We start from the raw sequence: 14,803 nt of genomic DNA, 5'->3' as shown, positions 1-14,803 counted from the left end.
CAGCTCAGTCCTGCCTGGGCACGTGCACTGCCCCCTTGTGTGGACCAGCCCAGGGGTGGCTAAAGTGGGTCGAAAAACACACTTGGAGAACAGAAACAGGCAGAAAGGAGATCTGTCGCTTTCCCTCTTACTGTTTCCTGCTGTTTCTGCCACCTCTTTCCAGTGCCCAAAGTGCTTTGCTACCCTTGAGCAAGGTCAGGCTGAGCATAGCCCTTGGGGAGCGTCGCAGCTGTGCTGCATGGTTGCATCTCCACCCACTGGACCACATGCTGCGCACGCACAGAGGCCTGAGCAATCTGCGTGTTTGATGGCCTTGCGCGAATGTCTGCCCCCAACCTCTGCAGCCCTGGAAGGTCGTCACAAACCCCCTGAGTGGCCCCAGCTGGTCGCAGCAGTGCAATTGCCCATGCATCACATGGGCTGCGATCCCCCATGCCAGCTCCATGGGGCAATGCGAGCTATTGGTTCCCCCATCTCAGCTGGTGCTTTGAGGCTCCCTGTGTCTGCGATGGCTGTGCGCTGGCGCAAGGGTGGGCCTCCGCAGGGAGTGCAGGCTCTCCCGTCTGAGCGCTGCCGTGACAGGGGAAGCGGCACTCAACAAGGGCCCTTCTGCTTTGCCACGAGGGCAGAGGAGGCAGAGGAGGCTCTCTGGCCCGCCTGGCGGAGGCTCAGTGGATACCAGTCAGTGTGGAAGGCCGCAGAGGGTGAGCTTGGGTGGATCTCTTGCCACCCTTGCCGGGCTGGTCCCTGTCTCCTTTTCACTTCAGCATCTCAGTCCCTCCTCTACAAACTTCCCTTGGAGGTACTGGAGGGGTGGAGCAGATTGGGAAGCCATTGTTTAAATATGACTGTGTGTGTGAGAGAGAGAGAGGGAGAGAGAGGGAGGGAGAGATCTCCAGCATTTGCCATGCAAAGCCAAGCTGGCTTGTTGTGTAAAACTTCCCTCTGTATTCTGCCGGGGTTCCTCTGAGTGAATTATGCAAATCACTGATGGAAAAATATTCCAGGGCACATCCTTGAGAGTGTAAAACCTTACTCAATAATTCATACCCGCCTCTCTCTGGCTGCGGCTTTTTCTTCATTATAACTTGCGCCTGGTTATTTGTCTTTCATGTTTTATTGTATATCCGGGTGTAATACCATGCATTATAAAATTTATCTGCTTCATGATTTGGTGATTCCAAGTTGTGGAATGCAAGACAGTGTCTCCACTTCTGGCTGCAGACCTGGGCGCTGATGGTCCCTGCCTGAGAAGGCTGCCTTTGGCCCTCTGGCCAAAGCTGTGTTGTCACAAGGAAATGCAGAGAGGAGCCCCCCCCCCCCCCGCTGGGAACTGGCCTGGCACCTTGGAATGTGCGCAGATGGAATGCACATATTCTCCTCAGCCCTTCAGGGCATGTTTGTGCTGGGAGAGGGGCGCACTCAAGTGGGCTCCCCACCCCCATTTGTGACTGGGCGCTTGCCTCTGGGGGTGGTAACGCTCCCCCACCTGGGCCCTCTGGCGTCGTGCGTGTCAGCCCCATCGTGACTGCTAGAGAGGCTTGGCAGGCACATGGAGCCAAACATGGGGGCGGAGGGGCAGCGTTGGGCTGCGTGGGGTGAACCTGGGAAGGGAGGAAAGGGCCATGGAGCAGCCGGCTATTTTTCTGTTGTGTGGATGTGTTTTTAATGTATTTGTTTCCATGTTTTCAGTATACTTCTGTATTTTATGCCACATTTTAGTGTTCGCCACCTTGAGCCTGATCTGTCCTGGAGAGGCGGGGATATACATCCCATAAAGCAGTAAAAGAGTCTGCTTTGGGCACACGCAGACGTCCGCCCACTCCCAGGGGCCCTCTGCCGTTAGTCCTCCTGTGGCTCCCAGAGGACATTCCAGGACCTTTGGGAGAGCACTCCCCCTGGAGCGGAAGGCATGGGCCCGTCCTGTAGGTCTTCTCCCAGTGGCAGGGAAGCAAGGTTTTTGGTGAGCTCCTCAGAGCACCCTCCTTCCCATAATAAAGGGACAATGGATTTTCCTGATCTTCCCCTATGATGTGACAAGCCCAGGGAGAGGCCACACGACAGCCTGCCTGCGCCCATCGCGCCTGGGGCCAGGGCTCCCTGCCCGCAGCACTGGGATGGGTCCTCACACCTACCCTGCCAGCCCCAGGCACATCATGCTGCTGGCAGCTGTCCTGCCCCATCCGGGCTTCCACCACCTGCTCAGGGCGACAGCTGAGGCGAGGAGGTGCAACGTGGCACGGATGGCAGGAACATGGGCCATTCTAGCCTCACAGCCAGCACCGCAGGTGTCTGCCCAGGATGTGGAGCACGTGCAGGACCAGAGGGGGCGGCCCTGCAGGGAGAGTGCTGGCAGGCTGCCCCAGCAGTGTTCTGGAGCCTCCGGCAGGCTTTTCAAGGCAGGCCAGGGGGCTCTTCCGGGCGCGCCGCCCCCTCAGTGCTGCGTCTGCTTGCTTCTTAAAAGGCCGGTGTCCTTTCCTGCCATTGCGCCCCTTCCGGATGGTGAGGGGCTGTGGGTGAGGGGCTGTCTGGGGAACCTGGGTGGGTAAGAGCGGGGCATAGGTCCAGGGGGGCGGGACTGGTTTCTGCTCCTCCTTGACATCACCGTTACTGGAAATCCTGGCCTGAGAGGGCTCTCGGTCCCAGGCGCCACCGTTGGGCCTATCAGCACAGGCTCCGCCACAGCCTCGGGCAGGGCGGACAGGAGGAGGAGGAGAGTGGCAAAGACTTGACCCCTCCCCGCTGCAATTGTGGAGCTGGCCACAGCAAGGGCAGAAGCGGCAGCCATAGCAGGGGAAGGCCTCGGCACTTGGATCTCCTGGGTGGCTCGTCAAGGTGGCGGTGGGTGGAGTGGGTGATTTGGGAATCCTGGATCTCTGCATGGACCAGGCCCAGCTGGGTTTTTTTAATTGGGGAAGGGCTGTGATATTGCAAGAAGGAGAAGGGGCTGTGCCCCAAACTTCGGGGGCCAGGCATAGAGTGGCTCCTGGTGCAGATCCAGAGGTAAGCTGGCCTGCAGGAGGAGAGGTGTCCCCATCTCAGGTAGGGACTTGGACCAGGCTTTGCACTCTGACAGCCAAGGCCTGGAGGGCGTTCCTTCCTGGGATGGTGCCTGGGGTGGGGAGGCCCGGTGTCCCAGCTCCTGACAGGTGGCGGCAGCTCTGGGGCAGCCCTGTGCTGGGCTCTTCCATGGGCCCCTCTCTCACTGTGTCTGGTCTGCTCCCTCTTCCTCTGCAGTCCCTGCCATGATCACCTCTCACCCCAACACCACCATTGCCATCAAGGGTCAGGCCAAGGAGCTGAACTGCACGGCCCGGGGGGAGCGGCCCATCATCATCCGCTGGGAAAAAGGGGACACCGTCATCGACCCTGACCGCAATGCCCGATACGCCATTGCCACCAAGGATAATGGCGACGAGGTCATCTCCACGCTCAAAGTGAGAAGAGGCGCTGCAGCTCAGGGGCCTTCTCAGTGTGCCTAGGGCAACACCTGGCTGCCAGGTGCAGTGATGACCTGGCCAGTGCAGTTGGGTGCCAGTGAGGTGCTCCTGGGGCAGTGGGGGGGCAGCCAGGTGTGTGGGGCAGGGAAGGATAACCTGACCTTCCGCCTCCCGTGGTGAGAAGCTGCAGGCCCACCCTGTGCAGGTGGAGGGCTCCCTCTGAGGTGTTGTCTTGTCCACAGCTCAAACCAGCTGACCGAGGGGACTCTGTTTTTTTCTCCTGCCATGCAATCAACTCTTATGGGGAAGACAGAGGACTCATTCAGCTCACTGTCCAAGGTATTGCACTTCCAGTGGACTCGGCACGTGTGTGTGTGTGCGCGCGCGTGCGCGTGTAAAAGTGCGGTTTTGGGGAGACTCCAAACAGCATCACTGGGGAAATGGTGGAAGCAGTTTCTTTCTGTGTTTCTCATTTAGGTCTCTCATCTGGTTTCCCCCACAAACAAGGCTGTCAGGATTGCAACACCTTAGTGCAGACATTTGCTGATACTATTTTTAGCAGCTGTTTAACAGAATGCTGTTAAATAGAATGAGACACTTCCGATTTACACTCTTTCCAGCTGAAAGAGGGACTTGAACACTGTTTACTCCTATATGTTTCCACTGGAACGTCGGAATCTCCTTTCTGGGTCAGCTGGAGGGTCCAGCGAGTTCAGTCTTCTGTCCCCACCCATGGCCAGCCAGATGCCGTGGAGGAGCTCAAAAGCTGGGCATGACAGAGATGGTGGCCCATCCTGTGCTCTGTCCGTTGCATGTGAAAGCTGGAGGGATGCTGTGGAGGGTTCCATCCCACGGGAGCCAGACACAATTGATTAACACACTCTGTAAATCTATCGTCTTTTTTTAAAGCACAGTAGTCGTCACAGCACCCTGTGGCAACGAGTTCCTTAGATTAGCACAGTTTGAAAAAGTAGTTCAGTCTGCCAGATGACTGTGTTTTGAGCGAGTGGCAATCTTAGCAATTGTACCCTTTGTCCACCATCCACTGTGCCTTATCCCCCACCACCCAGCTTTAAAAAAACCCCACTCGTTGAATCCATAATGAGGAGTTTCCAGCCCTGCTCCTCCTGATCATTTCAGCTGCTCTTGTGCTTGATGTAGTTTATTGCATATCGGCTGCGAATAACAATCAGTCTGCTCTTTGCCACATTGTCCAATTTGCTCATTTTTATCCCAGTTTTCAGGCAAACCTACACAATTTGGGAGCACTGCTGGGCAAGTGAGCCCTCGTCCCAGTAGTCCCATGGGTAGGCCCGTGGCTTCCACCATGTTCATGCCTTTTCCGGGAGGCAGGCAGGCAGGGCTAGCGAGATGGCCCAGTCGCTGTGCTGGGTGTGTGGGTGAGGGGCTGCGTTCCTCCCTCTGACTCCGCACTCTTCCTGCTCTCAGAGCCGCCAGACCCTCCAGAGCTGGAGATCCGGGAGGTGAAGGCCCGCAGCATGAATCTGCGTTGGACACAGAGGTTCGATGGCAATAGCATCATCACCGGCTTTGATATCGAGTACAAGAACAAGTCCGGTGAGCCAACTGCAAGTCGCAGAGCTGTGACTGTGCTGGGCTCAAATGGAGCAGTGGCTCTGTTGGTCTATAGGAGGCAGGAAAGTCGTGCTTTGCGTGTGGCCTGGTGTGTGTCAGGGTGGTTCACAAACAGGCTCTCGGGAGTACCTGCAACAGCTCTGCAGGGACCTCTGGCGGTTGAGGATGAAGACGATGGTTTTGTGGGGAGCGGGAGCTGAGGCTCAAAGGGAGGCGGGGTGTTATCTGAGGCCATGTAGAGAGTCCATGGCTGAAGGACCAGGGGCTTTCTGCCTTGCAAGGTTGTCGCAGGACATGAAATAAGGGGGGAGTGCAAAGCGCTCTGGCAGGAAAAAGTGCTGTAGGTTCCTGTAGATTTTGCAGCATGGAAAGAGGCTCCTGTTGTTTAAAAAGGACATTCTGCTAAGGCAGCAGGGCCAGCCCAGCAGCCCTCCAGCCCCAACACTTCTCCACTTTGGAAACTGGTTCCTGCTTTTTAAATGTGGCAATTCCATGTCACTGAGACTGCTGGTTCTCCGTATTTGGGCTGAGGACATAAATGGTCTGAGGCCTTGGGAGAGTGAGATGGGAGAAATGTACTCTTACCCCCCCATCCCTGAGCATGAGGGGAGGGGAGGGGGGGATGCGGCTGGAGGCTGAGCGGAGCCTTTGTGCCGGCAGGGGAGGAGGGCCAGGGGTGGTGCCACAAAGATGGGCATGGAGGGGGAGCGGGAGGATGCAAGAGATGTGGCAGTTCCAGTCACAACAGCAGTGATGGGGAGAGGGGGTGGAGCCCCATGGGGCAAAAGGAGGCCTTCTGGGGGGGTGGAGCTGGAGGAGCCATGGTCTTGAGCAGAGGGTGGTCTCTGGGTGTGAGCACAGAGAGAGAAGGGTGCAGCCAGGCCATGAAGGGAAGGCCAAAGAGCGAGTGTGGGATGTGGGCGAAGGCAGGGGAGTGGGTCTGGATACAAAGAAGGGAGGCCTGTCACCAGAGCAGACAGAGAGGCGGGTAGTTTTGGCAGAGGCGACAAGGCTGAGGGACAGCGGCAAGAGGCCCAGGAGGAGAACACTGCCATGCTCCCGCTGGAAGAGTGGGGCAGGCCAAGAGCCCGGCACATACGCTTGCCACGCGACACAGGGCAAGAAGCAGCACCTGATTGCCTGTGGTTACGAGGAGAGGGAAGAGTCGAGGCGGAAGTGGTGGATGGTGGCCACGTCAACAGATATAACCAGGGAGAAAAGAGGAGATGCCTTGAGTTTGAGTCGACAATGGAGCATCCAAGTGGAAATACCAGGCAGTCTGCTGGCAATGTAGCCCTGGGTGGAAGGAAGGAGTTCAGGGGCTGGGAGTCATCAGCCGTAGGCAACTGGTGGACTGCTTGTGGCCCTTGGCCACCCCTCTGCAGCCGCAGAACCTCTGGGGTGTCCTGTCCCCTGCAGGGGCAGGGAACAGATCACTCTTTCCACACGGCTGTTAGCTGTGCTGTTGCTGAGGATTGTTGGGGGGGGGGATTTAACTCCACCCCTCCCCAGCCAGTGATCCTCTTCAAGATCCCTATTTCCCCACTACTAATAGCCCCCCCGCCCCCCGGTGATCCTGGCTGCTGATTTCTGGGCTGCACATCAGCACAATTCAGGGCTGGTGCATACACTCCCAGGACCACTTGCAGTTTGGCTAAGGCCCCGGAGTAAGGAGGCAATCCACCAGGCAAGGAAAAACAGGCAGTGCGCTTGTCACTGCAGCCCTGTGTTCACTGAGTGCCTGCTAGAAAGCTCAGGACAGCTCCCACCAAAACATGAGGGTGGCTTGATTAAAGGTGGGCTAGCCTGACCTGTGCTCCTCTGGGGCCTTGGTGGACAATTCGTGCCCTTTTCTCTGTTGTCTCTTCCCTAGTGACATTCTTCTGCATGAGGCCTGTAAAATAGAAGTACATTTTAACTTATGCAACATCTGACTTGGACCCCTTTGCCAGCACTGTTAGAACATCACTGCTGTGGCATATGCATCCGTGGCCCACTCTGCAGCGGTTGGGGTGCTTCTGATTTCAGGGAAGTCTTGTTCGGTCATCCTCCTTCTGGGCTCTGAGCTTCCACCACCAGTGTATCTAAAAACCTGTCTTTGTGTGTTCTTCTGAATAAGGTTCTTGGAATTGTTGCTGCTTTCAAGGCCTCGTGGCCAGGATGTCCCTCCCTGAGCAGCAGTTTCCTCTTCCTTCCAGATTCCTGGGATTTTAAGCAGTCCACCCGCAACATCTCCCCCACCATCAACCAAGCCAACATTGTGGATCTCCACCCCGCCTCCGTCCACAGCATCCGCATGTGCTCCTTCAACAAGATCGGCCGCAGTGAGCCCAGCAAGGAGCTGACGGTCAGCACGGAAGAGGCAGGTGCGTGGCCTCGGGGCTGCTGCCTGTGCGGCTCCTGGCGGCAGCGTCCCCGGCCCCCTGCGCTGCTTGTGGAGCCCAGGCAGGGGGACTTGGGGCTGAGCTGCAGCGACGCGTGCATGTCGCCTGCATCTGATCTGCACGGCCATGTTTATGCTGGCTTGCCGTGGGGGCCCCCGGGCCAGATCATGACCACCACACAGGGGTAGGGGAGATTTAACCCTTCCCCCCAGCCACTCTGCCCCCACCCCCAGATCCACACATGCACCCTGGACAGGGGCTGGAGGAAGAGGAGGAGGAAGAAACGCCATAGATGCTGGGGGTGGGTGGGGAGGGGCAGTTAGCCCTTGCCTGGGATGGGGGTGGGGGCTGAATCTGGGGCGGGGGGAGTGGCTGGATTGGAAGATTGGAGCTTCCCTACCCACGCACGGTAGTCCCAATCCAGATGGAGGCCCCACGCACTTAGACGAATGTAAACTACACGTCAGCTGCAAACGACCTATGTCATGTGGTGTGGAGTGAAACCCTCAGGTAGCAAACATGGTCTTGGGGGAAACTGGGAAAGTGGAAGGGCAAATCACGCCTGGACGATGGGCGGGGGCAGGCCAGCGCTTGGAGGCTGTTCTTCCTGGCGTGGCCGCGGCCTTGGGGGTGAGCTGAAGGGTGCTCCTGCATCCTCTGCCCCAGAGCCTCGGCCGCTGACCCTCATCCCAGCCACATGTCAGGCAAGAGCAGCCCCCACGGAGCCCCGTTGTGGCAAAGGGCTGCTGGTGAGTTTGAGGTTCACAGATGGTGGGTGCCCAAGTCAGAGAGGAAGCAAGTGCTCCTCCAAGCTCCCCTGCCCAAGTCCTGGGCATGTCTTAGGGATTTCATGGGCAAGAGCTAAGGAGAAGAGAGAAAAGGGTCTCGGAAACAGGTGGCTCGCGGAAATTGTGGTGCGCTGTTTCCAACCGCGAGCTGCTTTTTCCTTCTCTCCCTTTGCAACTTGTGATGCTGCCTCTTCTTTGGCAGCTCCTGATGGGCCCCCCATGGATGTCACCTTGCAGCCGATGACATCCCAGAGCATCCAGGTCACATGGAAGGTAGGTGTGCAAAGTGCATGTTCGATGCTTGAGCAGGGCAGTGAGCTGGGACAGTCGGTTTGTTGGTTCGAGCTATTTATATGTCACTTTCCCAGGGCAGCTGTCATCAAAGTAAAGCAGTGCACATTTGAAACATACAAACCATAAAATGAACTGAAGCAACAGCTGTCAGCTGCTGAATGAAGTTGTCACCCTCTCTGAGTGGCTGTCATGACACCCCAGGTAAAAGGTCGGCTGTCCCTTGGAGAAGGCAGTCCAGGAAGAGACGCTTTTGGCCTCGCCCAGGAGACCCTGGGGACGGAGGATGCCAGCACCGCCCCGGTTTCCTGCATCCCTTTCAGCGCCTGTATCTGGGACCAGTGCTGACTCGGGCCTCCTGTTTGTGGCCGGCTCTGCCATCTTCTGCTGGCCCGGATGCTCAGCAAGCCTGAAGAGCAACCTAGCTACTGGCCATCCTCACACTGAGGAGGATGAAACTAGGCTGGGGGTTGAGGAAGATTTCTGCCCATGTCTATTTGCAACTAGGCCAGGATTGGGACGACCCCCCCCCCCCCCCGAATCATGGACACGACTCAAATGTGTTAAAGAAAAGCACTCCTTGGCCAGCCACCAGCGGGCAGACGTGTAAACTGTGAGGAGTGAGACTGCTGTGTTGGTTAGACGGGGAACAGCGCTCCTCAGTTTAAAACAATAACAACCACCGCATGTTTACTCTATGCTTGTTCCAAGGCACTCAAGGCAGAATCTGTGGTTCTTCCCCTCCCGATCATGTCAGCCCTGTGAATCAGGTTAGGCTGCAAGTGAATGACTGACCAAGGTCCCAGTGTGGGATTCAGACCCCGGTCTCCTTGGACATACTCCAGCCACTGTCACATCACATGCCCTGTGAGCTAAGAAGAGCCTGACCTGGACCAGTGCTCTGTGGAGTGCACCTGTCACCCCAGGCCCTCCTTAGCTAACCTTTGCCAGATCTGGTCCTGTCAGGGACTATCTGTGTGTTTGGAATCAGGGCCAAGGGAAGGCGAGGCCAGCTGCAGCAAGCTTTGAACTTCTCGCTCACAGCACGCTCAGGCCAAGGTCGATAAAATTTAGACCCTGATTTGTTTTCCAGAAGCTCTGTAATGAAAAATAGAATTGATTAGCGAGTTAAGAGTCAGAATGAAATGGCCAGTTGGTAAATTTAGGGTCCCGGTGCCTCTTGCTGCTTCCGCCTCTCCAGTAGCTGTTTCAGTGATGAAAAACAGATGAATGAAAAACAAGATTCACTTGAAACCTAAGTCACTCCGTTTTAAGGCTATTTCAGCAAGATAGATCACTCCAGTGATCTATCATAAATTTGCAATCAGCCCTATTGATTTGGTAATGCTTCAAAGAAATATTGTTAAGATCGACTTAGACCTGGCCTCCTGCATTTTTAAGGCTGGCAGTCTTGGTGTATTTGGGTGTGTGTTTGCTTTTCACCCCCAGTCAGATTCATCTGCCCCTTCATGGATCACTGCCTTGTTGTGGCGAAGGGGCTTGCGTAACTCAGTGAAGCCATAAGCTATGCCATGCAGGGCCACCCAAGACAGACAGGTCATGGCGGAGAGTTCTGACAAAATGTGGTCCACTGGAGAAGGAAATGGCAACCCACTCCAGTATTCTTGCCAAGAAAACCCCATGGAACGTATCACAAGGCTAAAAGATATGACGCCGGAAGATGAGCCCCTCAGGTCGGAAGGTGTCCAATATACTACTGGGGAAGAGCAGAGGGAATTTCCAAGTAGCGCCAGAAAGAGTGAAGCGGCTGGGCCAAACCCGAAAGGACACTCAGCTGTGGATGTGTCTGGTGGTGAAAAGAAAATCCGATGCTGTAAAGAACAATATTGTTTAGGAACCTGGAATGTTAGATCAATGAATCAAGGTAAGCTGGAGGTGGTCAAACATGAGATGGCAAGATTGAACATCGACATCTTGGGAATCAGCGAACTAAAATGGACAGGAATGGGCGAATTTAATTCAGGTGACCGTCATATGTACTATTGTGGCCAAGAATCCCTTAGAAGAAATGGAGTAGCACTCATAGTCAACAAAAGGGTGGGAAAAGCAGTACTGGGGTACAATCTCAAAAATGACAGAATGATCTCAGTACGAATCCAAGGCAAACCATTCAACATCACAGTAATTCAAGTCTATGCCCCAACCACTGAAGCCGAAGAAGCTGAGGTTGATCGGTTCTATGAAGAGTTACAACACCTTCTAGAACTAACACCAAAAAAAAGATGTCCTTTTCATCATAGGGGATTGGAATGCTAAAGTAGGAAGTCAAGAAATAACTGGGATAACAGGCAAGCATGGCCTTGGTGTACAAAATGAAGCAGGGCAAAGGCTAATAGAGTTTTGCCAAGAGAACACACTGATCATAGCAAACACTATTTTCCAACAGCACAAGAGACGACTCTACACATGGACATCACCAGATGGTCAATATCGAAATCAGATTGATTATGTCCTTTGCAGCCAAAGATGGAGAAGCTCCATACAGTCAGTAAAAACTAGACCTGGAGCTGACTGTAGCTCAGATCATGAGCTGCTTCTTGCAAAATTTCAGCTGAAATTGAAGAACGTAGGGAAAACCATGAAACCATTCAGGTATGACCTAAATCATATCCCTTATGAATATACAGTGGAGGTGAGGAATAGATTTCAGGGATTAGACCTGATAGACAGAGTGCCTGAGGAAATATGGACGGAGGTCCGTAACATTGTTCAGGAGGCAGCAACGAAAGCCATCCCAAAGAAAAAGAAATGCAAGAAAGCCAAGTGGCTGTCTGATGAGGCTTTACAAGTAGCTGAGGAAAGAAGGGAAGCGAAAAGCAAGGGAGAAAGGGGAAGATATATCCAACTGAATGCAGAGTTCCAGAGAATAGCAAGGAGAGACAAGAAGGCCTTCTTCAATGAACAATGAAAAGAAATCGAGGAAAACAACTGAATGGGAAAGACTAGAGATCTCTTCAAGAAAATTGGAGATCTCAAGGGAACGTTTTGTGCAAAGACGGGCATGATAAAGGAAGCAGATGAGATTAAGAAGAGGTGGAAGAACTATACAGGAAAGATCTTAATGTCCTTGATAGCCATGATAGTAATGTCCTTGATAGCCATGATAGTGCGGTCACTGAACTTGAGCCGGACATCCTCGAGAGTGAAGTCAAGTGGGCCTTAGGAAGCATTAGTAACAACAAAGCTAGCGGAGATGACAGTCTTCCAGCTGAGCTATTTAAAATCCTAAAAGATGATGCTGTTAAAGTGCTGCATTCAATATGCCAACAAATTTGGAACACTCAGCAATGGCCGCAAGACTGGAAAAGGTAAGTTTACATTCCAATTCCAAAGAAGGGCAACGCCAAAGAGTGTTCAAACTACCGCACAATTTCGCTCATTTCACATGCCAGCAAGGTGATGCTCAAAATCCTACAAGCTAGGCTTCAGCAGTATGCGAACCGAGAACTACCGGAAGTACAAACTGGGTTTCGAAGTGGCAGAGGAACTAGAGATCAAATCCCCAATATTCGCTGCATCATGGAGAAAGCAAGAGAATTCCAGGAAAACGTCTAGTTCTGCTTCATTGACTACGCTAAAGCCTTTGATTGTGTGGATCACAACAAACTGTGGCAAATTCTTAAAGTGATGGGAGTACCAGACCACCTTACCTGTCTCCTGAGAAACCTGTACGAGGGTCAAGAAGCAACAGTAAGAACCGGACATGGAACAACCGATTGGTTCCAAATTGGGAAAGGAGTACGACAAGGCTGCATATTGTCACCCTGCTTATTTAACTTATATGCAGAGTACATCATGAGAAATTCCTGGTTGGATGAATCAGAGGTCGGAATTAAGATTGCCGGGAGAATTATCAACAACCACCGATATGCAGACGATACCACCCTAATGGCAGAAAGTGAAGAGGATCTCAAGAGCCTCTTGTTGAGGGGGAAAGAGCAGAGTGCAAAAGCTGGTTTGAAACTCAACATTAAAAAAACGAAGATCATGGCATCTGGCCCTATCACTTCCTGGCATATAGAAGGGGAAGAAATGGAAGCAGTGACAGATTTTACTTTCTTGGGCTCCAAGATCAGCGCAGACGGTGACTGTAGCCATGAAATTAAAAGACGCTTGCTCCTTGGGAGGAAAGCTATGGCAAACCTAGACAGCATAGTAAGAAACAGAGACATCACCTTGCCAACAAAGGTCCGTCTAATCAAAGCTATGGTTTTCCCAGTAGTAATGTATGGCTGTGAGAGCTGGACTATAAGGAAGGCTGAGCGCCGAAGAACTGATGCTTTCAAACTGTGGTGCTGGAGAAGACTCTTATGAGTCCCCTGGACTGCAAGGAGGTCCAATCAGTCCATCCTAAAGGAAATCAACCCTGAGTGCTCATTGGAAGGACAGATACTGAAGCTGAAGCTCAAATATTTTGGCCACCTAATGAGAAGAGAAAACTCTCTGGAAAAGACCCTGATGCTGGGAAAGACTGAAGGCAAAAGGAGAAGGGGACGGCAGAGGATGAGATGGCTAGATAGCATCACCGATGCAATGAAAATGAACCTGAGCACACTCAGGGAGAGTGCGCAGGACAGGAAGGCCTGGCGTGCTATGGTCCATGGGGTCACGAAGAGTCGGACATGACTGAACGACTGAACAACAACAACAACAGATTCATCTGATTTTGGGAGTATTTCTGACCAGTTTCTTATAAATCGCAACCTCTCTACAAGCTACTCACAGCCAGTTACCCTCCTGGATGGCTCCAGCCTTACTATTATCAAGACTCATAGATTCATAGAATGGTAGGGTTGGAAGGGGCCTACAAGGCCATCGAGTCCAACCCCTTGCTCAATGCAGGAATCCAAGTCACAGCATCCCTGACAGATGGCTGTCCAGCCTCGTCTTGAACGCCTCCAGTGTGGGAGAGCCCACCACCTCCCTAGGGAATTGGTTCCATTGTCATATTGCTCTAACAGTCAGGATGTTTTTCCTGATGTTCAGCCGGAATCTGGCTTCCTGTAACTTGAGCCCATGATTCCATGTCCTGCACTCTGGGATGATCGAGAAGAGATCCTGGCCTTCCTCTCTGCGACAACCTTTCAAGTCCTTGAAGAGTGTTATCATATCTCCCCTCAGTCTTCTCTTCTCAAGGCTAAACAGGCCCAGTTCTTTCCATCTCTCTTCATAGGGCTTTGTTTCCAGTCCCCCAATCATCCTTGTTGCCCTCCTCTGAACCCTCTCCAATTTGTCTGCATCCTTCTTAAAGTATGGTGCCCAGAACTGGACACAGTACTCCAGATGAGGCCTAACCAGTGCTGAGTAGAGGGGAACTAGTACTTCCCGGGATTTGGAAGCGATGCTTCTATGAATGCAGCCCAAATGAGCATTGGCCTTTTTTGCAGCCACATCTCATGGTTGGCTCATATTCAGCTTGTGATAGACAACAATTCCAAGATCCTTCTCGCTTGTAGTGTTGTTGAGCCAAGTCTCCCCCATCTTGTAACTGTGCTTTTGGTTTCTTTGTCCTAGGTGCAGAACTTGGCATTTATCCCTATGAAATGTCATTCTGTTGTTTTCTGCCCAGCGCTCCAGTCTATCAAGATCGCTTTGAATTTTGTTTCTCTCTTCCAGGGTATTAGCTATCCTGCCCCATTTTGTGTCATCTGCAAATTTGATCAGCATTCCCTGCACCTCCTCCTCCAAGTCATTAATAGAAATGTGGAAGAGCACTGGGCCCTGGATTGAGCCCTGTGGCACCCTGCTCGTTACCTCTCCCCAGTTGGAGAAGATCCCATTGATAAGCACTCTTTGAGTCCGATTCTGTAGCCAACTGTGGATCCACCTGAGAGTTGTTTCATCGAGCCCCTTTGAGCTAGTTTGCTCATTAGGATATCATGGGGCACTTTGTCGAAAGCTTTGCTGAAGTCGAGGTATATTATGTCCACAGCATTCCCACAGTCCACAAGGGAGATTACTTGATCAAAAATGAGATCAGATTCGGCTTCGAGTCATCACTGCATTGTTTTCAAGGTGCTTCCAGATGGATTGCTTTATCATCTGCTCCAGAATTTTCCCAGGGATGGATGTCAGACTGAGTGGTCTGTAGTTTCCAGGTTCCTCCTTCTTACCCTTTTTGAAGATAGGGACAACATTAGCCCTCCTCCAGTCATTTGGCACTTCACCCATCCTCTGTGATTTCTCAAAGAGAACAGACAGCGGTTCTGAGAGTTCTTCTGCCAGTTCCTTCATTACTCTAGGGTGCAGTTCATCTGGCCCTGGAGATTTGAACTCATTCAAA

At 53.0% G+C, this 14,803-nt stretch overlaps 1 protein-coding gene across 1 annotated transcript in view; it reads left to right on the top strand.

The window, feature by feature from the left end:
- Positions 1 to 14,803, top strand: part of DSCAML1 (DS cell adhesion molecule like 1) — a 251,109-nt gene that overhangs the window by 203,429 nt on the left and 32,877 nt on the right. Inside the window, exons 11-15 of the mRNA XM_084807087.1 lie at positions 3,238 to 3,437; positions 3,683 to 3,779; positions 4,890 to 5,018; positions 7,235 to 7,402; positions 8,411 to 8,481. Of these exons, the coding sequence (XP_084663213.1) occupies positions 3,238 to 3,437; positions 3,683 to 3,779; positions 4,890 to 5,018; positions 7,235 to 7,402; positions 8,411 to 8,481 (665 nt within the window). The remainder of the gene's footprint in view (positions 1 to 3,237; positions 3,438 to 3,682; positions 3,780 to 4,889; positions 5,019 to 7,234; positions 7,403 to 8,410; positions 8,482 to 14,803) is intronic.

The sequence above is a fragment of the Heloderma suspectum genome, chromosome 6, assembly GCF_057233095.1.
Source record: "Heloderma suspectum isolate Gila_16-S chromosome 6, 16-S_ref, whole genome shotgun sequence".
Lineage (NCBI taxonomy): Eukaryota > Metazoa > Chordata > Lepidosauria > Squamata > Helodermatidae > Heloderma > Heloderma suspectum.
Note: the sequence above shows the minus strand (reverse complement) of the source record. Positions and strands in the feature narration are given on the sequence as shown.